We start from the raw sequence: 23,452 nt of genomic DNA, 5'->3' as shown, positions 1-23,452 counted from the left end.
AATCAAAATTTTAGAAAAGGTTTTAAACATGAAAATTAAAAACTAAAAATGCTGAAAATAAAAATAAAATAAAATAAAATAAAAACAGATAGGCAAGATGAATCACTTGGATCCGACTCGCCTTTAGTGTAACCTTTGATGATTTCCGCACTTTTACACTTTTTAAGAGATTATCTTAGTTATAGTAGTAGGCCGCTCTTTTGAAGATGACGTTACCCTCAACTCAGTAGTTTGAGTCAGCAAGGATATAATCCTAAAGGGTCGGAATATTTAAAGATAATTAATTAACTTATTAATGCGTAATGCGGTAGGCCCCTCTTTTGAAGGTGACGTTACCCTCGGCTAAGTGGTTTGAGTCTGCAGGGATACAATCCCAAGTAGCCGGGTTAATGTATTAATAGTAGTTTACATATGAGGGGATCAAGCCATTCGCACCCCCGCCATCCAATACCAGTGGGTATTGAAGGAGGTTATAGTGAGCTTAACCCAGGTCCTTGGAGGATCTATACACTGAACAAGGCAAGAACCTTACCAAACAATTCCCTTAACCCCTGACCAGGTAGCCAACATATCTCTATATAGACCGTGGAGATATGAATGGTGTAAATCTTTTATTTTATATAGATAGTAAAATAACGCCAAGACACCACAGACAAATGATAAGGAAGTTTCACCTTCAACATAAGAAACTAGTTATTAAAGTCATTAATACAAAACCAAATAAAAAGTGCGAAAAGATTAAAAATCAATAGTATTACACTAAATGCTTGTCTTCATCAAGTGATGTAAGAGACTTAGGCAAACATGGTCTTTGATTGTCAAGAACTCTTACTATCAATCTTGGATACCGAGACTACTACACACACTCTAAGATGGATGATGGATGATGGTGATGGATGTGGGTGTTGTGATGGTGGTGGAGTGTGGGTGAAGTGGTAGAGAGGTGGTTTGCCAAGGGATTCCTTTGAAGTGAACCAAGCACCCCTATTTATAGCCTGCACAGAAGCTCGAACATGGCCCCGTATCCATTGGGCACGGCCCCGTGTCCATCCTTATTCTCTTTCTTCATTAATTACAATTTGTTTGCATTAGCTCCACACGCCCCCGTGTCCGCTGGGCACGACCCCATGTGCAGAAGCGTATATGTACTATCAAGATTTGCTTGGATTCTGCGAATCTTAGGGTTGACCACGGCCCGTGTTGAGCTGGCACGCCCCCGTGTCGGGAATAGAAGCTTCTATAGCTTTGTCCTTTCTGCAGACACCTGGCCACGCCTCCCGTGTCCGCTGGGCACGTGGCCGTGGTCAGCCTTCTGTTTTCTTGTTTTTGCTTGGAAGATGCTGTCGAGGGGTCGGGCATGCCACGTTGGTTCCTTTTCTTGTATTTATGTTAGATTTTGCTGCATATTTGTTTCTTTTGTTCATTTACGCTCATTTAGTCCTGAAAATACAAAAGGAAGACAAAAGCACACTTTTTCCAACATTAGTACTAAAAAGGGTTAGTTTTATGCCTCAATTGATGTAATTTAGGTGTTGCATTTTACACACATCAAATACCCCCACAATTGAATCTTTGCTTGTCCTCAAGCAAAACTCTTTATAACGTGGCTTACATGCCCAAATGGAATGGGTAGAAGAGAAGTTTTGGGCTTGTCTTGAGTGTCGCGAATCCAAGATCTCTATTAGGTTCTATTTTTATGTTATTTACAATCCTATTCATTATGATTTATTTAGAACGTTTCATAAGAGAAATTACTTATTTGGGCATAACATGCCTCTTTAAAATTTCATTTATATACAAGTTCACATACCTCACGGGAGATCTCTCAACACTCGGCGGAAGATGTATTTTGTGAAACACTCGAGACGTGCATGGAACTTACTTCTACCATATGCTTGCCAAGCAATCAATCCTCCTCCTTTTTAACCATAAACCTTTGTAAATATCAAGAGGACTTGGGGAAGGGTTAGGCTTGGGTTAAAGGTAGGTGGTTTTGGGTTAGTGGTTAGTAAAAAGGGCAAAAAGCGTAAAAAGTGTCGGTCGTCGTATAACTTGACGAACTTGTTTGTTTATTGCTATACTTCATTTTTTATAAGAAATGTCACATAAAAACCGAGCTTTTCACTAAAATAAAGGGTTTAAAAATAAAAAACGGTTTTGGTGGGTAAAGGGTGTTTGTTTTGCGGGTTTAGAAACGAAAAGGTTTAGGCTCAAAGGGGTTAACTAGGGGGATTTTGGGTAAGTGATAAAAATTGAAAAATAATGGTGTAGAAAAGAAAAAGGGTTAGTCCTAATGCCTTATCATTTACTTACTTGGGTTTAAGTTGGTAAGGACCGGGAATGTATCATCATAGCAAGTTCTAAAGTCGTAAGAAAACAAGCGCCTATTCACACAAGAAACGAAAAATGATCATTTAGTTTAAAGATGTATATTTGTATGCTCAATAAAGGCTCAAAACTCACTTTTTGTGGGAATGGGTTTATAATGTGATCAAGTATATATAATCAAATTTTAACTAGATTTGTCATGTCGTTTAATAATTTTCTTATGTTGGTTCTTTTTATCACGACGCTATCGGTTGTAAATTTGTAAAAATATAACCTTTTTAAAACTTGTTCTTCCCAAATTAAACCAAGACAAGTAAAAAAAATGAAAAGTTTTGAAAAAATTTGGGGTGATTAACGGTTCCAATAGAGTTTTGTGTAAGGCTTGTTATTAGGACTTGCAAAATTCAAGGTTTTAGCATCCCTCCCCCAACTTAAATTACACATTGTCCTCAATGTGTCCCAAAATAAGTTTTTAGGTTGATCGAATGTGTAAGAAGATGTTAAAAACAAAATTTTATGTTACTGGGCGTCTGGACACGGGCCCTGTTGGTCCGGGCACGGCCCTGTGTTCAGATTACCAGTATCATAATTAACAGAAGGCTGGGCGTATTCAGTGAACACGGCCCCGTGTCCAGTTACCTGAACTGGGCATTTTCTGCAGAACCTTGGGCACGAGGCGTGTTGGGCTGAGCACGGCCCCGCGCTGAACTTGCTGTAATGAAGAAAAATTGTCGGGAGGCTCTGTTTTTGTGCATGGGGTGTGGGTTCAAGTTTCCCTTAGTAACCTCCACTATTCCGAGTGTGTTTTATTCCTGAAAAGTAAAACTAAACTAGAAAACATAAAAGATAATCTAAACTAAAACTAAGGATAGTTCCGCGGAATGCCTCCGTGGTGCGCCATGTTTATAAGGGTCCTTGGCTAGACCCAAAGTCGGTCATATGTTACCCAAGTGGGATGTCTTGCATCCCATATTGCACCGTCGGAGAGCAACATCCAAGCTTGAGTCTATGACCTTCATGTAATTGACCGGGTCCTCGTCTTCTACTCTTTTTCTAACCCCAAACTCCATCTATTTGTCCCCAACCCTCAATGTTAATTTCCCACCATTCATATCCACCATTGCATGGGCGGTGGCTAGGAATGGTCTTCCTAAGATAAGCAGTACCTCGGTATCTTTCTCCATATCTAGTATGACAAAGTCAGCCGAGAAGACAAAGTCTCCGACTTTTACCAATAGATTTTCGGCGACACCCTGTGGATATTTAATGGACCTATCGGCGAGTTGTATGCTCATCTTTATAGGGCTTGTTTTCCCTAGTCCGAGTCGGTCGAACATTGATGCGGGCATGAGGTTGATGCTAGCCCCAAGATCGGCTAATGCATTGCGTATGGGTGATCCCCCATTCGAACAAGGGATGGTGAAGCTTCCGGGATCGTTCTTCTTTTATGGGAGTTTGTTGAGTAGTAAGGCTCAGCATTCTTCGCTTAAATTAACTAATTGCAATGATTCAATTTTTCTTTTGTAAGTGAGAAATTCCCTCATAAATTTTGAATATTTAGGCATTTGAGTGAGGACTTCTACAAATGGAATATTGACATGCAATTGTTTTAGTAAGTTTACGAATTTTGTGAATTGCTCATCGGTATTTTGGCGAAGTAACCGACCAAGGTAAGGTACCAGAGGATTCTTGGTAGGCTCTTGATTTGGTGGAGGAGTCGTTTCCTTTTGGGGTGTTGGTGAAGTTGCGAATTTATTGGATGGACTCTTGTCGGATGGGGGCAACTGAGCCTCCTCGGGACCTACAGTACGGTTTCTCAATGTGATGAGATGCACTTGCGCTTTCGGGTTGGTTTCGGTATTGCTAGGTAACGTGCCTTGTTGTCTCTCGGAGAAATTTTGAGCTAGTTGATTTAGTTGTTTTTCAATATTTTGAATACTAGCTTGTTGATTTCTATAGTTCGAATCCAACTGTTGAAATCGATCCGAGTTTTTCTTTTCGGTGTCGGAGATGAGGCGTGAGATAGTATCTTCAAGCCTCTCTCGTCCCCCTTGTTGTTGTTGAGAGAAATTTTGTGACTCATTTCTTGGTTGTTGAAAGTTTGTTCGTTGGTTTTGATTTTGTTGGTTACTACTATTGTCGGGTTCTCTCCAACCAAGGTTAGGGTGGTTACGCCATCCTTGGTTGTAGGTACCTGTTGGAGGACCTGACGGCTTATGTCTATTATCAATATAGTTACCATTTATGTTTGATTATCCATCTCTTTCATACAACTCCAATTTTCATGTGGTCCACCACACCCTTCACAAGCCATAACCGAGGCCGTTTTTGCCATTTCTAACTTTTTGATTTTTGAAGAGAGGGCCTCGATTTGGGCTTGTAAAGAGGTGCTTTCGTCAACCTTATGGGCGCCTGGGGCAATAGATTTTGTGCCTCAGTGAGTGTGCCATTGTAAATTTTTTTGAACAATTTCCTCAATTTGATTATAAATTTCATTTGGGCGACGATTACTAAGAAGTCCCCCGGAGCTAGAGTCGAGTGTTTGTCTTGTGTGTCGCAACAACCCGTTATAGAAAGTGGATACTTGTTTCCATACCGCAAGACCATGATGAGGGCACTTTCTTAGTAGCTCCTTGAACCTTTCCCAAGTTTCATATAAGGATTCCCCGTCCTCTTGTGAGTATGTATTAATTTCAGTCATTAATTTAGCCGTTTTTTAAGGAGGGAAATACTTATATAAAAACTTTTGGACTAGTTCATCCCAGGTGTTTACCGATCCAACTGAGAGGGTGTTAAGCCAAGCCTTAGCTTGGTCTTTTAGCGAAAATGGGAACATTCGGAGGCGGATGGCGTCATTTGATGCTCCGTTGATCCGAAAAGTGTCACATATTTCCAAAAAGTTGGTAATATGTAAATGGGGATCTTCGTCCGCAAGCCCATGGAAAGTTGCGGAGTTTTGGAGCATTTGAATCAAATGCGGCCGAAGTTCGAAGTTGTTGGCATCGACATTCGGTGCATTGATAGCGGCTCCGAGATTACCTACCGTGGGTCGTAGGAAATCCATCAGGGTACGTTGGTCCGCTATTGGAAGTGGATCCCCCGAAACTTTCTCTTAGGTTTTAGCTTTAAGTCTTTTTCTTAGAAAGCGTTCGGGTTCGTCTAGAGGTTCTTTTATGTCTTTATTGGAATTGGAGCTCATGAACAGCGTAGGAAGTTCAGGTGCAGTATGCAGAAGCTGAAAAATTAAGAAAAAAATCCTAAAAAACAGAAAAAATAAGAAAAACGATTAGGCCGTTGATTCCTAACTTTCTTAAAATCCTAGCGGCGCCAAAAACTTGATGCGTGTCGAGTCTGATATATTTTTATGTATATTTTTAGCCCCTTTTATCACTTTAGTCAAGTTTTAAATTTACAAAACACGATATTCTACTAACACTAAACACACATATGGGCAAGTGCACCCATCGTGAGCGTAGTATAGCGTTGGTAAGATACCGAGGTCGTCCAAGGACACAAGAGCTTTTAATACCGGTTTATCCTCAACGTCTAATCAAATCAAAATTTTAGAAAAGGTTTTAAACATGAAAATTAAAAACTAAAATGCTGAAAATAAAAATAAAATAAAATAAAAACAGATAGGCAAGATGAATCACTTGGATCCGACTCGCCTTTAGTGTAACCTTTGATGATTTCCGCACTTTTACACTTTTTAAGAGATTATCTTAGTTATAGTAGTAGGCCGCTCTTTTGAAGATGACGTTACCCTCAACTCAGTAGTTTGAGTCAGCAAGGATATAATCCTAAAGGGTCGGAATATTGAAAGATAATTAATTAACTTATTAATGCGTAATGCGGTAGGCCCCTCTTTTGAAGGTGACGTTACCCTCGGCTAAGTGGTTTGAGTCTGCAGGGATACAATCCCATGTAGCCGGGTTAATGTATTAATAGTAGTTTACATATGAGGGGATCAAGCCATTCGCACCCCCGCCATCCAATACCAGTGGGTATTGAAGGAGGTTATAGTGAGCTTAACCCAGGTCCTTGGAGGATCTATACACTGAACAAGGCAAGAACCTTACCAAACCATTCCCTTAACCCCCGACCAGGTGGCCAACATATCTCTATATAGATCGTAGAGATATGAATGGTGTAAATCTTTTATTTTATATAGATAGTAAAATAACGCCAAGACACCACGAACAAATGATAAGGAAGTTTCACCTTCAACATAAGAAACTAGTTATTAAAGTCATTAATACAAAACCAAATAAAAAGTGCGAAAAGATTAAAAATCAAAAGTATTACACTAAACGCTTTTCTTCACCAAGTGATGTAAGAGACTTAGGCAAACATGGCCTTTGATTGTCAAGAACTCTTACTATCAATCTTGGATCTCGAGACTACTAAACACACCCAAAGATAGATGATGGTGGTGGAGTTGGGTGAAGTGGTAGAGAGGTGGTTTGCCAAGGGATGCCTTTGAAGTGAACCAAGCACCCCTATTTATAGCCTGCACAGAAGCCTGGACACGGCCCCGTGTCCATACTTATTCTCTTTCTTCATTAATTGCAATTTGTCTGCATTAGCTCCACACGCCCTCGTGTCCGCTGGGCACGGCCCCGTGTGCAGAAGCGTATCTGTACTATCAAGATTTGCTTGGATTCTGCGAATCTTAGCATTGACCACGACCCGTGTTGAGCTAGGCACGCCCCCGTGTCGGGAATAGAAGCTTCTACAGCTTTGTCCTTTCTGCAGACACCTGGCCACGCCCCCGTGTCCGCTGGACATAGGGCCGTGGTCAACCTTCTGTTTTCTTGTTTTTGCTTGGGAAGATGTTGTCGAGGGGTCGGACATGCCACGTTTGTTCCTTTTCTTGTATTTATGTTAGATTATGCTGCATATTTGTTCCTTTTGTTCATTTACGCTCATTTAGTCCTGAAAATACAAAAGAAAGACAAAAGCACACTTTTTCCAACATTAGTACTAAAAAAATGGTTAGTTTTATGCCTCAATTGATGGAATTTATATGTTGCATTTTACACACATCACCTTTACATTTTATGTATTGACTCTATTTTAACGTATGTGACAGGTTGATAGGATGCTATGCTGTGATAAAACGAAGTACGAAGTCTAGAAACTCCACAAATAGAAATCTAGGTTGTCGGTCCTGATTTGCTTTTGAGATACGCTATATGTAATAATTATTTATGGAATGTTTGTTGGTTGGTATCGGCCAATTAACCTTTTAAATATTGCCATTTAATAGTTGTTATGGATTCTCTTGAGCAATCTGGTTCACCTAGTGTCGCTCCCCGATGTTTCCACTATCGGTTGGGGTGTGACAGATTGTTATTAGAGCCACAGCTATAGGGAATTAGGTCGAGTCTTAGGATTGACCTAGTCTATAGTCTAAATACCAACAGACCGCTTAGTGTGAACCCAGTAGGAGTTTTGCACGAGCTCACTCTTGATACTCTCGCTCGAACTCACGAAAACTACCTCTTTGCGCGAACACCGCATACTACGGCTTCGTGCAAAGACGACCTTTCCTAAGGTTGAACACTAACATGCCTTTCCTAAGGCTGATACAATACACATGTTTTCGGAAACACTCGCATAACACAATCGAGTGATTTGGTCGAGATTAGGTGTGAAAACCAAGAACTCTCGATAAAATCGCTCACTCTATGCGTATTTTTACTCTCAGCACGAGAATCTTCGTTAAGTTAGGAGTGACATCCATATCTCGACGAGACTCTCCATCTCTATCTCGTGGTTTTGCCACACATTCAGGAACGAAGTTGTCAAGCTAGGGGTGAAACCCGCATCTTAGTGACTAGTCCCACTCTACCTTGATTTTACAAAACTCACACTAAAGTCTCGATGAATTCCAATGACTCGATTCACGTAGTAACCGGAAGGATGCCTGCCGTTCACCGTATTTTGGGGAGAGCACAGTCTATTAGGCCAAAGTGTGCACTCGAGGTCGTTGTGGATAGTCGAATCACTTTGGGTAGTCGATGTCTAACACCCAAGACGTTCTGTTTCGATTCTGAGCTCGCAGCCGCTGATTTTACACCATATCGATTTTATGTGTTTATATGGTTACATATTTTGATTTTGGAGAATTTTACTCGCTTTTCGCTCCTCGCTTTACTAAACGCGCACAACTCGCACAACTACCGAATCCCAAACGCTAACTAATCGCAGAAAAACTAAGAACTCTCGTACGCTACACTACTCGCTGTACTAGTTGCAATGCCACTCGCTATGCTACTCGCTACCTAATGCAATACTCGCTACGCTGCTCGCTATCGCTCGCAACTCTCGATCGTGAAACGCTCCCTTGAAAGATAGGTGAATATGTGCAAAATATGTAGGTGAATACGTGAAAAATATAGGTGAATACGTGCAAAATATGTGCTTACGTGGGTTATGTGCTCCTACGTGCTGATGTGCTTATGTGCCTATCTGATTATGTGCCTATGTGTCTATGTGCCTACGTGTTCCTGAGCTTTACCTAAAAGAGGATGATTGTAAAACGATAAGCTTTTCTAAACAAAAACTAGATATAATCGAATCTCGTCTGAATCCTATGACGATGTCTGCTGTAGACAATGTCGTCAATTGAGGAGACTTACCAACTCGCGGCTGAGATCAATGATAAGCGAGTCTTAGCTAGGTATTTCAAAACCTCAACCAAGTCACTGCTACTCCCGCTCCCGAAATCGCAGCATCACAAGTTACAAAGTCTTCATGCCAGAATCGCAAGTGCAAGGGTAACAACAACAGGAACTACGCTACTACCACCGCTCCTCTCAACGTTGTCCCCGTACAACCCACCCAGAACCGAAAAGTTGCAACTCCTAACACCCTGCAGGGGTGAACTGTCGTTTTTATGCCAACTGTAACGTTTATGGGCATTTTACTGCTCATTGCCGTTCAGGCTCACGTCAACAAACTGTTCAAGCTCCAACCCCACCAACTCAACCCCTCGCTATTCAGGGTAACCAAGCAGCTCTCACCCCCGCTGCTCATGGGTGAGCCTGCTACTCTTGTGGTGACACGAACCACTTTGCTAACTTCTCCCCGAATCGTGTGGTGAAACAAGAACTGCAACAGCAACCACCGCAACAACAACAGCAACAGCAGCAGCCGCATCAGCAACAACAACAACAACAACAATAAGCATCATGGGGAAGAACTTTCAACATCAATCTCTGCCAGGCTCAAACTGACAACAACGTTGTCAATGGTACGTTCCTTGTTAACAGTATTTATGCTTCGTGTTTATTTGTGTAACACCACGGAAAAACGTGTCCAATTATATATAGACACGTGTCTTAAACTCCAAGGGTGCGAAAGATTTCGTTTGATGGACCAAAGTTGTCGAACAATGAAACTATGAAACCACAGGGACTAAAAGTGTCAACATGCCAAACTCGTGCCTCTGAATGACCTTACACGATGAATATATTCTTGAATGAGTGATTTATTTGATACAAGAAGCTGTTTATGAAAATAACCGGAAGATTATTATATTACAAGGGTTAAACGTGTCAACATGTCAATTCTGACCTCTGAGTGACCTTTTAACGAAACCAAGGCTTCGAAACATTCAAATATACTCTTAAGAATAAGTGGTATAAATTTCACGAGGTTTCGATATCGTTAAGTATGGTTTCAAGACTTTGGGCCAAAAGTGTCAACTTGACGAAACTTGCTTTCATAGTGATATTTAACGAACCCGAGCCTAACGAGGTTTGTTTAATTATCCTTGGGCTCCAAGAAATTATCTACAAGGGTCTCTATTGCCAAAAATGAAGTTAAAAAGGGGTTTAAACGAGCAAGGACTGAATCTGCCAGCTTTTAAACTTGTTTTCCCGGTTTAACATGTCCACGCGGCCCGCGTAAGACACCCTTAAGTCTTACGCGGCCGGCCTCAGGACGCCCAGATCAGAAAAGTTACCTGCAGGTGCGGGTTGGCCTGTTCCACCGCCTTAACCTCAAAGATATCGACCTAGGGAGCTGTAAGTCGGTTTATTACAATAGGTAGGACACCTGGGTTGATCTCAGAGCATCCTATTACACCTGGAAGTGATCAAAATCCTTGGACATTGCTATATAAAGAACCTTAGTTCTTATGTTCTTGGCACATTATTTGCAACAATTCCAAAAGGACTTGCTCTGGAGCTTCCATCAGCTAGAAGAGGATCATCAAGTGTAGAAAAGTTTGCTAGGACCTTAAGTAAGCTTCTAATTACTTGTTTAGTTGTTTAATTTAGCTTAATTATTCTAAAGTCAAACTTATCGTAAAATTAGTTTGACTTTCGTTTTAATTACATGTGGCTTAATCACTGATCAAATTAAAAGTGGTTATAAGACCACATTAGTGTAGGTGATTAACCCTTAAAAGGGCACCTCCTAATTATCTCGATTGGCTAGTCAATTGTCGGGTCAAAGTAGTTTGACAAAAAGTCAAACTGGGCAGAATGTTGGAATATGATTAAAATTAATAAACCAGAGGTTCTAAATTATATTTTAACATTCTAATAACTTGGTAATTAATATTAAAACATGTTTTATCAGTCCTAAACCGACAATTAATAGTCTAAGGTCAGTTTATAACCGAAAGTCGCAAAAGCTTGACTTTTGCTTTGACTTTCAGTTCTGACCCGTTCAAGCTTAATTCTCCTATGTTTTAAGCTTCCATTAGGACCACATTACTTAGTAGTATAACCCCCTGGAGTTATATTGCATGGTGCCTAGTGGTTTGAAGTATATGCACTTGATCGTAATTATGCTTAATAATGCCATAAACGCCCTTTTTACATACAACTGAGATTTTTAACAATGCGATTGGATTAACACCTTTGCTACTGATATTTAGACATGTCCTAAAAATTTGACACCAATTGGAGGTCTAGAATAGGAGTTATGCTCAATAACGTAATTAAGGGACTTTTTATCATTAATATGGCGTAATTAACATAAAGCCCATCTAAACCCGATTTTTGACACCAAACTTCATACCTACTGATGTAAAATAATATTTTGGGAATTTTAAAGATTTTTAATTATTTTTAGACTGAGCATAACATAGGATTATAACTTAATTTCGGTAAATGTCGATTTTACCCTTTTCATGCATAAAATGAGTTTTACATAACTTTTTAGTGCCAAACCTTTTGCTACTGATTTTTTATAATAAATAAAGTATTTTGAACTTTGTAAACTGATCAAAAACTCATATTTACTATTTTAACCCGAATACCCCTTTAAACCGACTTTTAAGTGTTTTTAGTACATAGTATGGGTCAAAATTATATTTGACAAATAAAACTCATTACCCACTGATGTTTTAAGTTAATTTATATAATTATACAGTAAGCTAAAGTTTCTAAACTCAGAAGTCTATTTTTGACCTTTAAAGTGTATGTAAAATTACCAAAATGCCCCTACGGGACATAGTTTGGCTATATAAGATAAATTTCACATATATAAACTATCCTACTGTTATAACTTATAAAAATACATATTTTTACTGATTTAATCAGACCTGAAACTCAGTTGCACAATTAAACTCTTTTATGGGCATTAAGATTACCAAAATGCCCTTATGGGACTTATTTTGGTTTAAATAAATTTTTGGGCATATATGTTAATATCTTACTGATGTATTAACATATTTTGAGCATAATAATGATTAAGATCTGTATATAATTTATTTGGATACCCGTTACGCGTTTACGCGTTCGGATCGGCTTATGTGACTAGTTTACATAAATTAGCCGAAACGAGTCAAACCTTATCATTAAATCCTCAATTTCCAGAATGTGTTTAGTTTACCCATATTATACAAGTATCCAAGCTTGTCGGGTCTAAATCTCATTCTATTCCGGTCTCCGCTTAATCTAGCGTTTAGAACCTTAAGGTTTCTTCCTAGCTAGCCGGTCTAAGTCCTTGACTAAAGTAAAGACCCGTTAACATCCTAATAGGTTAATAAACCTTCTATACAGATTAAATAGCTTCCGGTAGAAGGTGCCTTCAAAAAGCTTTAGGATCTTACTGCTAGCATCAGGTAAATACTTTTAACTTATTTTCCCTTATACGGGCTTGGGATATGGTATTATAATAATACCACTTGGTCGGGTATGAAATCATTTAATCGGATTGTGATTAATAAATTTGCATAACCCGTTTTAATATGACTTGTTTGATAACATAAACATTGGGGGTTAGTCTGACCATGTCCTGGATATCCTCGGCTCATTTTATTTAAAATGGCCACGACCTATGCACGGGGTGTAGGCATACACCCGACAGATGCAAATGCTAAAATAATATATAAACCCACATGTTGGGGATAACTCCTTTGTGGGTTCTACAAGTGGTGAGTCGGTTAATCATGACCGGCTTCCAACCGGCCCCAATTGTAAGACAAACATGTAAATCTATATACAAGATTATATTTAAATAATTATCCTAAGTTATAAAAGATTTATGCCATGTGCACCTAAATCAATTTTCTTAAATGTTTTCAAAAGAGTCAGTTAATTGTATTTACCAGTGTAAACTGACGTATTTTCTTAAAGACTGATTTGACAGGTACCTCTCGAAATAGGCTGGAGCTATAGGGTGTCTTTAGAGGATCTTGCAAATCCATAAGATGCCTGCAGTCTGTTATTTGTTTCTTTGTACATTTATGATCCGCCTGTGGATCTTATTACATTCCAATCTGTATATTCATAAACTCGAACACTCAGACTATATGGTTTGTAATAGTTTATTCACCAAGACTTTCGCTGTGCTATTATATTGTGTGTATTGACTATGACGATATCAACTACGTCACGATACTCCCCGCCGGGCCCACCGGTCATATGTGGAAATACGGGGTGTGGCAGGTTGGTATCAGAGCCAACATTGAGTGAATTAAACACTAACCTTTTGTGTTTAATCTCAATGACACAATAAGCACATTCCTTAGACTCTCGAGTCTTGGAAAAATGACCTAGGGTTTTACTCTTAACCTTCCTTTTATTGTTTTATTATATTTACTTGTTTTGACAGGAAAATGCCACCAAGACTAAGAGGACGAGGCAAGGGACCCATGCGTGGAGGACCCTCTAGTAGCTCCGGACCCTCCCATAGGCGTACACCATCTGACTCGATTTCCGGCTCCGACTCCAAGGACAATTGGAGCCACAGCTTTCAACCAGCAAGACACTCTGTCTCGCTGGGGTCCTCACCAGCAGACCCTCCTTATTTTGGGATGCCCATTCCGATCGAACCCCATCATTCTCCTCTCTTGTTAGGAACTCATCAATCCAACCAATCATACCATTCTTACAAATCTCATCCTCTTCACCAATCAGATTCCACTTATTCCCCAACACAATTTAATCCCAACGCTTATGTTAACGACTTTTTGGGCTATAACCTTTTAGGACCTGAGGATCATTTTTCTCAGGAGATGGAGATGGATGACGACCCAGACTCAGATTTGCAAACTGGTACACCAGGGCACCCGATAAGTATCTCTAGCGGTTCCCCATTTCTGGGATCACCGTACAATGGGCCCGACTCATTCCAGGAGAAGATGGGCCAGTATGACTGGTTTTTCACACCTTCATACCATAGCTCACCTGGCCAACCTCCCTTGGATGAACCACAGCTTCGAGCGGTTACCCCACCACCCTTGCCAGTTGAGGATCCACCTCAACAGCCTCCTGAGCCTCCAAGGCGAAAAAGGAATGCTAGAATGTCCGTACGTGGGGGACCACAGTTTGTATCTCCTCGTGGCTCGAGTTCGTATCCTCCTATCCCAGAAGACCCTCAGTTGGGTGAGTCATCACGCACGGTGACGGAAGTTAACCTTCCGTCGGTTTCACACGCACCATTTCAGCCACCGTTGGGTTTCGACAACCCTATCCCGACATACCCAGGATCATCTGGGTATAACCCGTCTGGATACCCATCCGACTATGGGACTCAGGATCCGTATCATACACCTGCCCAATACCATCATCATTACCCTTCGTCTTACCCTCCACTCTATCCTACTAGATACCCGGCGCAGGATTCTCAATACCCGCCATATCAACAACCTCCTTCGTATCAGCAGCAGCAGACTTAAGAGATTCTAGAGAGGTTAGAGAGAGTTGAACATAAGGCTCACGAAAATAAGAAAAAGCACAATGGTTTTGTTAAGGGCCTTATGAACCTTCTCAAGGGTAAGAAGAAATAGGGTGATGTTGGGTTGTTTTGCTTGTTATGTAATAAAGTCCCTGTGAGGACGTTTATTTTGTTTTCATGTATTAAGTCCCTGCGCGGACTTATTTCTGTTTCAGTATGCCCCTGCGTGGGCAGTGTTTTTCAGTATGCCCCTGCGTGGGCAGTGTTTTTCAATAACCCCTGTGTGGGTAATTTGTGTTGTTTTCTCAAAGTCCCTTTTCGGGCAACGTTGTAACCGTATCGTGATTTTAATGCAGTTATTTTGGTTTTAAATATGTAATTTATTATGTCATACTACTTCATTTCAAATTTTATTTAATCCGCCTAAGAAACTCTTAGAGGTATAACCTAGCCAAAATATTAAATGGCTATGATGGTATAACCTTTTTAAGATAAAGACTCCCTGTTAACATCTGAAAACATGTTAACAATCCTGTATTGTGCGGTACGAGAAATCACACAATCTTCCTAATATATTTGGATTTTTTTCCAGACCACTATTTTTAGCCTATATGATCATCATGAATCATGGCTAACAAACATCAATATGATGTATACACCACACATCCATTAGAGATGTATGCATATAAGCAAAGGTGTAATAAAGACAATGGAAGTTCTATTTATGAACTTCTTGTAAAAAAGGCGATGAACTTTGTTCGACCCTTAAATGATCACTGATCCAGAGGATCGTTGGTTATAATTAATCGTCCATGTGACAAGCTTTTCTAAGCTATTTAAATGTCCCTTAAGACGAGCTTTGTATAATATGATTATCTCTGTGATTATTATTTTAATGGTTTATATGGTATAATGATACCATGACCATCTACTCATCAATACGATGATCTAATATGTAAATTAAATATATCATCTATGTTTGATATAGTATTCAGAAATGGCTGGCTCGGACGAAGCAAGCAGTCATGCTACAGAAGGCAACAACACCAGAATTAATATCACTGGTGCCGAACTGCAGGCAATGATCACCGCAGCAGTTTCTCAAGCGGTAGATGCTAAGTTTAAAGATCCTAGTATTGTTAGGCCTCAAACTCATTCGAAATCCCAATCTCAACCTCACACTAATAAGAAAAGTGAGTCTCATCACTCATCTAACCAGGGTAGTGAACCCAAGAGGCAACTAGTCCTCAAACCGACTCATAGGTACGCCAAAGGTTGTACCTACAAGTACTTTGTCTCCTGTAAGCCTAGGGATTTTACTGGAGAAAAGGGAGCGATTGATTGTATGAAATGGTTAGATGAGATGGAAACCGTAATAGACATTAGCGGATGTGCTAAGGATGATGTAGTTATGTTTGTATCACAATCCTTCAAGGGTGATGCTCTCACATGGTGGAAAGCCTTAGTACAGTCTACTGGAAAGGTTCACTTGTATAATCTTTCTTGGGAGAAGTTTGTAGATCTTGTGAAGGACACATACTGCCCTCAACACGAGGTTGAGAGGATTGAATCAGATTTCCTCACCTTAGTAATGAAGGATCTGGATTGTAGATCCTATGTGACTAGTTTCAACTCTATGTCAAGGTTGGTACCGTACTTACTCACTCCTGAACCCAAACGCATCGCGCGTTTCATTGGTGGCTTGGCCCCTGAAGTAAAGGGAAATGTTAAGGCCTCAAAGCCAGCCACTTATAGATCCGCTGTGGATCTATCCTTATCCCTCACTTTGGATGTTGTGAGGAGTAGGGCGAAGAAGACGACCGATGAAGGGAAGAGGAAACGAGAGGAAGACAAGTCTCCTCAGTCGAACAAAAAGGGCAAAGGGAACTCTGGTTCCAAAAAGGGGCAGTTGAGTGACAAGCCCAGGTGTAAGACTTGTAATAAAAGGCATTTCGGGAAATGGAATCAAGATCCACAAGCCAAACCTTGTGGGATCTGCAAAAAGAAAGGGCACAAGTCTGTTGAGTGCCGAAATATAAAGGATGCAACCTGCTACGGTTGCAATGAAAAGGGGCACATCAAAACCAATTGCCCCAAGAATGCAAAGAAGCCCGAAGAGGCAAACAAAAACAATGCAAGAGTTTTCCAGATGCAAGCAAAGGAAGCAGTGAATGACGAGAATGTCATAACAGGTACCTTCCTCGTAAATAATAATTATGCTAGAGTCTTATTTGATTCCGGTGCTGATAAGTCTTTTGAAGACCATAAGTTCTGTAAGTTATTAAATCTGCCTATTAAGACTCTAGACATAAAATACGAGGTAGAACTTGCTGATGGTACCTTAGAAACAGCTTCCACTCTTCTTGATGGATGTTCTATATCCATTAAGAATCATTCTATTCCGCTATCTCTCTTGCCAATGAAATTGGCTGGGTTTGATATAGTTTTAGGCATGGATTGGTTGTCGCATAACCAAGCCCAAATTGCCTGTGATAAAAAGCTAGTCATTATCAAAACCCCATCTGGCGAATCAGTCACCATTCAGGGAGATACGCAATATGGGTTGCTAGCAATGTGTCTATTCTCAAGTTAGCGCAGTGTATGAAAAGTGGGTGTGTCATTTACATGGCACAAGTGACTGTGAATGATCCTAAGCCTAAAATTGAAGATATTCCGATTATCTCTGAATATCCTGATGTCTTTCCTGACGAATTACCTAGATTACCTCCTGAGAGGCAAGTAGAGTTCAGGATAGACATTCTCCCAGGATCAGCACCTATAGCACGAGCTCCTTATCGTCTAGCGCCCACAGAAATGAAAGAGCTCAGAACTCAATTAGATGAACTATTAGAGAAAGGTTTCATCCGACCTAGTTCTTCACCCTGGGGAGCTCCAACACTGTTTGTGAAAAAGAAGGACGGATCAATGCGTCTATGCATTGATAATCGTGAGCTAAACAAAGTAACGATTAAGAATCGTTATCCTTTACCCAGGATCGACGACTTATTTGATCAGCTCCAAGGAGCGAGCTTCTTTTCGAAGATTGATTTGAGATCCGGGTATCATCAACTTAAGGTTAGAACTGAAGATGTGCCTAAGACAGCATTCAGGACGAGGTATGGACATTTCGAATTCTTAGTGATGCCCTTTGGACTCACTAATGCTCCAGCAGCATTCATGGACCTCATGAATAGAGTCTGCAAACCATACTTAGACAAGTTTGTCATCGTCTTCATAGATGATATACTTATCTATTCTCGTAATCAGGATGATCATGAGAAGCACCTTCGGTGCATTTTAGGATTGCTTCGACAGGAGAAATTGTATGCAAAATTCTCCAAGTGCGAGTTTTGGCTTTGCGAAGTCCAATTCCTTGGACATGTTGTCAGTGAGCGAGGTATCCAAGTAGATCCCTCTAAGGTAGAAGATTCATTGAGAACTTCTCAAGAATAGCTGCCGTAATGAATTGGGAAGCACCCAAGACTCCAACCGAAATACGTAGCTTTTTGGGTTTAGCTGGATATTATAGAAGATTCATTGAGAACTTCTCAAGAATAGCTGCACCATTAACTTCTTTGACCCGTAAGAATATTAAGTTTGATTGGGGTCCAAAACAACAAGAATCCTTCGAGATTCTTAAGCAAAGGTTGAGCAATGCTCCAGTATTAACTTTACCTGATGGAATTGAAGAGTTTGTTGTTTACTGTGATGCTTCACACACCGGTATGGTTGTGTACTCATGCAAAAAGGAAAAGTGATTGCATATGCATCACGACAACTAAAGGTGCATGAAAAGAATTACACCACCCATGATTTAGAATTGGGTGTTGTGGTATTCGCACTAAAGTTATGGAGACATTATTTATACGGAACTAAATGTGTGATCTTTTCCGATCACAAGAGTCTCCAACATTTATTCAATCAAAAAGAGCTCAATATGAGACAGCGTCGTTGGATGGAGACCTTAAACGACTATGATTGCGAAATTCGCTACCATCCTGGTAAAGCGAATGTGGTCGCAGATGCGCTAAGTCAAAAGGAAATAGTTAAGCCAATTAGGATCAATGCCAAGAGCATTGAGTTGAGGAATAGTCTGAATGAAAGACTATCAGCTGCACAGAAGGATGCCGTTTTGGAAGATAACCTCCCAAATGAAAAATTAGGTATAATTTTCGACCAGTTAACACATGGGAAGGATGGAATTCTCAGAACGAACGGAAGGATTTGGGTTCCTATTCAAGGGGGACTGTGTGATATGATCCTCCAGGAAGCCCACAACTCCAAGTACTCAGTTCACCCGGGAGGTGACAAAATGTATCATGATTTGAAAGCTAACTATTGGTGGATAGGTATGAAGAAATCTATTGCTACCTATGTAGCTAAGTGCCTGACTTGTGCTTAGATTAAAGCTGAACATCAAAAGCCATCAGGTCTGCTTCAATAACCAGAACTTCCCATATGGAAGTGGGAGATGGTGACCATGGATTTCATAACCAAATTACCTAAAACCAGGCACGGAAATGACATTATATGGGTTATTGTTGATAGACTGACTAAGTCAGCACATTTCTTACCCATCAAGGAGACTCATAGCTCCGATAAGTTAGCCCAGTTGTATGTAGATAAGATTGTGGCTCTACATGGCGTACCGGTAGCTATTATCTCGGATAGAGATACTAGATACACCTCTCATTTTTGGAAAAGTTTCCAACAATCTTAGGGCACACGTTTGAACTTTAGTACCGCTTACCATCCTCAGACGGATGGACAGAGTGAGCGTACAATTCAAACATTGGAAGACATGCTGCAAGCATGTGTCATTGATTTAGGAGGTAGTTGGGATGATCATCTACCCTTAATCGAGTTCTCCTATAATAATAGCTACCATACAAGCATTCAGGCTACACCTTTTGAGGCATTATATGGTAGGAAATGTAGAACGCCTGTCTGTTGGGTAGAAGTAGGAGAAGCTCAGTTGTCAGGACCTGAGATAGTCCTTGAAACAACGGACAAAATTGTCCAGATTCGTGATCGCTTAAAAGTTGCCAGGGATAGGCAGAAAAGCTATGCTAATGGGAAGCGAAGGTCTCTAAAATTTGAAATAGGCGATAAAGTTCTACTGAAAGTATCACCCTGGAAAGGTGTGATGCGTTTTGGTAAGAAGGGTAAGTTGAGCCCTAGATATATTGGACCATTCGAGATTATCGAATGTGTCGGTAGTGTAGCTTATAAGCTGAACTTGCATGAGGAGCTAAGTGGGATTCATAATGTGTTTCACATTTGTAATCTCAAGAAATGCCTAGCCGATGAATCTCAAACAATGTCTCATAAGGACGTGCAAATTGATGAAAGTTTGAGGTTTGTTGAAAGACCTATATCGATCGAGGATCGACAGGTTAAAAGGCTCCGAAGAAAGCATGTACCTATAGTAAAGGTCAAATGGGAAGCCCGTAGAGGTCCCGAGTATACGTGGGAAATCGAGTCCACTATGAAACAGAAATACCCTCACTTATTTCAGTAAATCTCGGGGTCGAGATTTCTTTTAAGGGGGTGAGGATGTAACACCACGGAAAAACGTGTCCAATTATATACAGACACGTGTCTTAAACTCCAAGGGTGAGAAAAATTTCGTTTGATGGACCAAAGTTGTCGAACAATGAAACTATGAAACCACAGGGACTAAAAGTGTCAACATGCCAAACTCGTGCCTCTGAATGACCTTACACGATGAATATATTCTTGAACGAGTGATTTATTTGATACAAGAAGCCGTTTATGAAAATAATCGGAAGATTATTATATTACAAGGGTTAAACGTGTCAACATGTCAATTCTGACCTCTGAGTGACCTTTTAACGAAACCAAGGCTTCGAAACATTCAAATATACTCTTAAGAATAAGTGGTATAAATTTCACGAGGTTTCGATATCGTTAAGTATGGTTTCAAGACTTTGGGCCAAAAGTGTCAACTTGACGAAACTTGCTTTCATAGTGATATTTAATGAACCCGAGCCTAACGAGGTTTGTTTAATTATCCTTGGGCTCCAAGAAATTAACTACAAGGGTCTCTATTGCCGAAAATGAAGTTAAAAAGGGGTTTAAACGAGCAAGGACTGAATCTGCCAGCTTTTAAACTTGTTTTCCCGGTTTAACATGTCCACGCAGCCCGCGTAAGACACCCTTAAGTCTTACGCGGCCCGCCTCAGGACGCCCAGATCGGAAAAGTTACCTGCAGGTGCGGGTTGGCCTGTTCCACCGCCTTAACCTCAAAGATATCGACCTAGGGAGCTGTAAGTCGGTTTATTACAATAGGTAGGACACCTGGGTTGATCTCAGAGCATCCTATTACACCTGGAAGTGATCAAAATCCTTGGACATTGCTATATAAAGAACCTTAGTTCTTATGTTCTTGGCACATTATTTGCAACAATTCCAAAAGGACTTGCTCTGGAGCTTCCATCAGCTAGAAGAGGATCATCAAGTGTAGAAAAGTTTGCTAGGACCTTAAGTAAGCTTCTAATTACTTGTTTAGTTGTTTAATTTAGCTTAATTACTCTAAAGTCAAACTTATCGTAAAATTAGTTTGACTTTCGTTTTAATTACATGTGGCTTAATCACTGATCAAATTGAAAGTGGTTATAAGACCACATTAGTGTAGGTGATTAACCCTTAAAAGGGCACCTCCTAATTATCTCGATTGGCTAGTCAATTGTCGGGTCAAAGTAGTTTGACAAAAAGTCAAACTGGGCAGAATGTTGGAATATGATTAAAATTAATAAACAAGAGGTTCTAAATTATATTTTAACATTCTAATAACTTGGTAATTAATATTAAAACATGTTTTATCAGTCCTAACCCGACAATTAATAGTCTAAGGTCAGTTTATAACCGAAAGTCGCAAAAGCTTGACTTTTGCTTTGACTTTCAGTTCTGACCCGTTCAAGCTTAATTCTCCTATGTTTTAAGCTTCCATTAGGACCACATTACTTAGTAGTATAACCCCCTGGAGTTATATTGCATGGTGCCTAGTGGTTTGAATTATATGCACTTGATCGTAATTATGCTTAATAATGCCATAAACGCCCATTTTACATACAACTGAGATTTTTAACAATGCGATTGGATTAACACCTTTACTACTGATATTTAGACATGTCCTAAAAATTTGACACCAATCGGAGGTCTAGAATAGGAGTTATGCTCAATAACGTAATTAAGGGACTTTTTATCATTAATATGGCGTAATTAACATAAAGCCCATCTAAACCCGATTTTTGACACCAAACTTCATACCTACTGATGTAAAATAATATTTTGGGAATTTTAAAGATTTTTAATTATTTTTAGACTGCGCATAACATAGGATTATAGCTTAATTTCGGTAAATGTCGATTTTACCCTTTTCATGCATAAAATGAGTTTTACATAACTTTTTAGTGCCAACCTTTTGCTACTGATTTTTTATAATAAATAAAGTATTTTGAACTTTGTAAACTGATCAAAAACTCAGATTTACTATTTTAACCCGAATACCCCTTTAAACCGACTTTTAAGTGTTTTTAGTACATAGTATGGGTCAAAATTATATTTGACATATAAAACTCATTACCCACTGATGTTTTAAGTTAATTTATATAATTATACAGTAAGCTAAAGTTTCTAAACTCAGAAGTCTATTTTTGACCTTTAAAGTGTATGTAAAATTACCAAAATGCCCCTACGGGACATAGTTTGGCTATATAAGATAAATTTCACATATATAAACTATCCTACTGTTATAACTTATAAAAATACATATTTTTACTGATTTAATCAGACCTGAAACTCAGTTGCACAATTAAACTCTTTTATGGGCATTAAGATTACCAAAATGCCCTTATGGGACTTATTTTGGTTTAAATAAATTTTTGGGCATATATGTTAATATCTTACTGATGTATTAACATATTTTGAGCATAATAATGATTAAGATCTGTATATAATTTATTTGGATACCCGTTATGTGTTTACGCGTTCGGATCGGCTTATGTGACTAGTTTACATAAATTAGCCGAAACGGGTCAAACCTTATCATTAAATCCTCAATTTCCAGAATGTGTTTGGTTTACCCATATTATACAAGTATCCAAGCTTTTCGGGTCTAAATCTCATTCTATTCCGGTCTCCGCTTAATCTAGCGTTTAGAACCTTAAGGTTTCTTCCTAGCTAGCCGGTCTAAGTCCTTGACTAAAGTAAAGACCCGTTAACATCCTAATAGGTTAATAAACATTCTATACAGATTAAATAGCTTCCGGTAGAAGGTGCCTTCAAAAAGCTTTAGGATCTTACTGCTAGCATCAGGTAAATACTTTTAACTTATTTTCCCTTATACGGGCTTGGGATATGGTATTATAATAATACCACTTGGTCGGGTATGAAATCATTTAATCGGATTGTGATTAATAAATTTGCATAACCCGTTTTAATATGACTTGTTTGATAACATAAACATTGGGGGTTAGTCTGACCATGTCCTGGATATCCTCGGCTCATTTTATTTAAAATGGCCACGACCTATGCACGGGGTGTAGGCATACACCCGACAGATGCAAATGCTAAAATAATATATAAACCCACATGTTGGGGATAACTCCTTTGTGGGTTCTACAAGTGGTGAGTCGGTTAATCATGACCGGCTTCCAACCGGCCCCAATTGTAAGATATACATGTAAATCTCTATACAAGATTATATTAAAATAATTATCCCAAGTTATAAAAGATTTATGCCATGTGCACCTAAATCAATTTTCTTAAATGTTTTCAAAAGAGTCAGTTAATTGTATTTACCAGTGTAAACTGACGTATTTTCTTAAAGACTGATTTGACAGGTACCTCTCGAAATAGGCTGGAGCTATAGGGTGTCTTTAGGGGATCTTGCAAATCCATAAGATGCCTGCAGTCTGTTATTTGTTTCTTTGTACATTTATAATCCGCCTGTGGATCT

The 23,452-nt window shown here is 39.6% G+C and overlaps 1 protein-coding gene and 1 non-coding gene across 2 annotated transcripts; both read left to right on the top strand.

The window, feature by feature from the left end:
• The first annotated feature begins 4,928 nt into the window (after positions 1–4,928).
• LOC118482310 lies at positions 4,929–5,035 on the top strand. The gene has a single exon (XR_004868353.1). It is a non-coding gene; the product is annotated as a small nucleolar RNA R71 (small nucleolar RNA).
• An 8,373-nt stretch (positions 5,036–13,408) lies between these two features.
• On the top strand, positions 13,409–14,470 carry LOC110876216 (extensin-like). Its single transcript, XM_022124392.1, has one exon. It carries the CDS (start codon positions 13,409–13,411, stop codon positions 14,468–14,470), a length of 1,062 nt encoding a protein of 353 aa, XP_021980084.1.
• Positions 14,471–23,452: the final 8,982 nt, after the last annotated feature.

The sequence above is a fragment of the Helianthus annuus genome, chromosome 9, assembly GCF_002127325.2.
Source record: "Helianthus annuus cultivar XRQ/B chromosome 9, HanXRQr2.0-SUNRISE, whole genome shotgun sequence".
Classification (NCBI taxonomy): domain Eukaryota; kingdom Viridiplantae; phylum Streptophyta; class Magnoliopsida; order Asterales; family Asteraceae; genus Helianthus; species Helianthus annuus.
The sequence above is the reverse complement of the archived record's forward strand: the minus strand, read 5'-3'. Positions and strand labels throughout refer to the sequence as shown.

What these genes read in the sequence shown, in the direction of transcription:
- LOC110876216 (XM_022124392.1), top strand. Translation starts at nt 13,409, where the DNA reads ATGCCACCAAGACTAAGAGGACGAGGCAAGGGACCCATGCGTGGAGGA.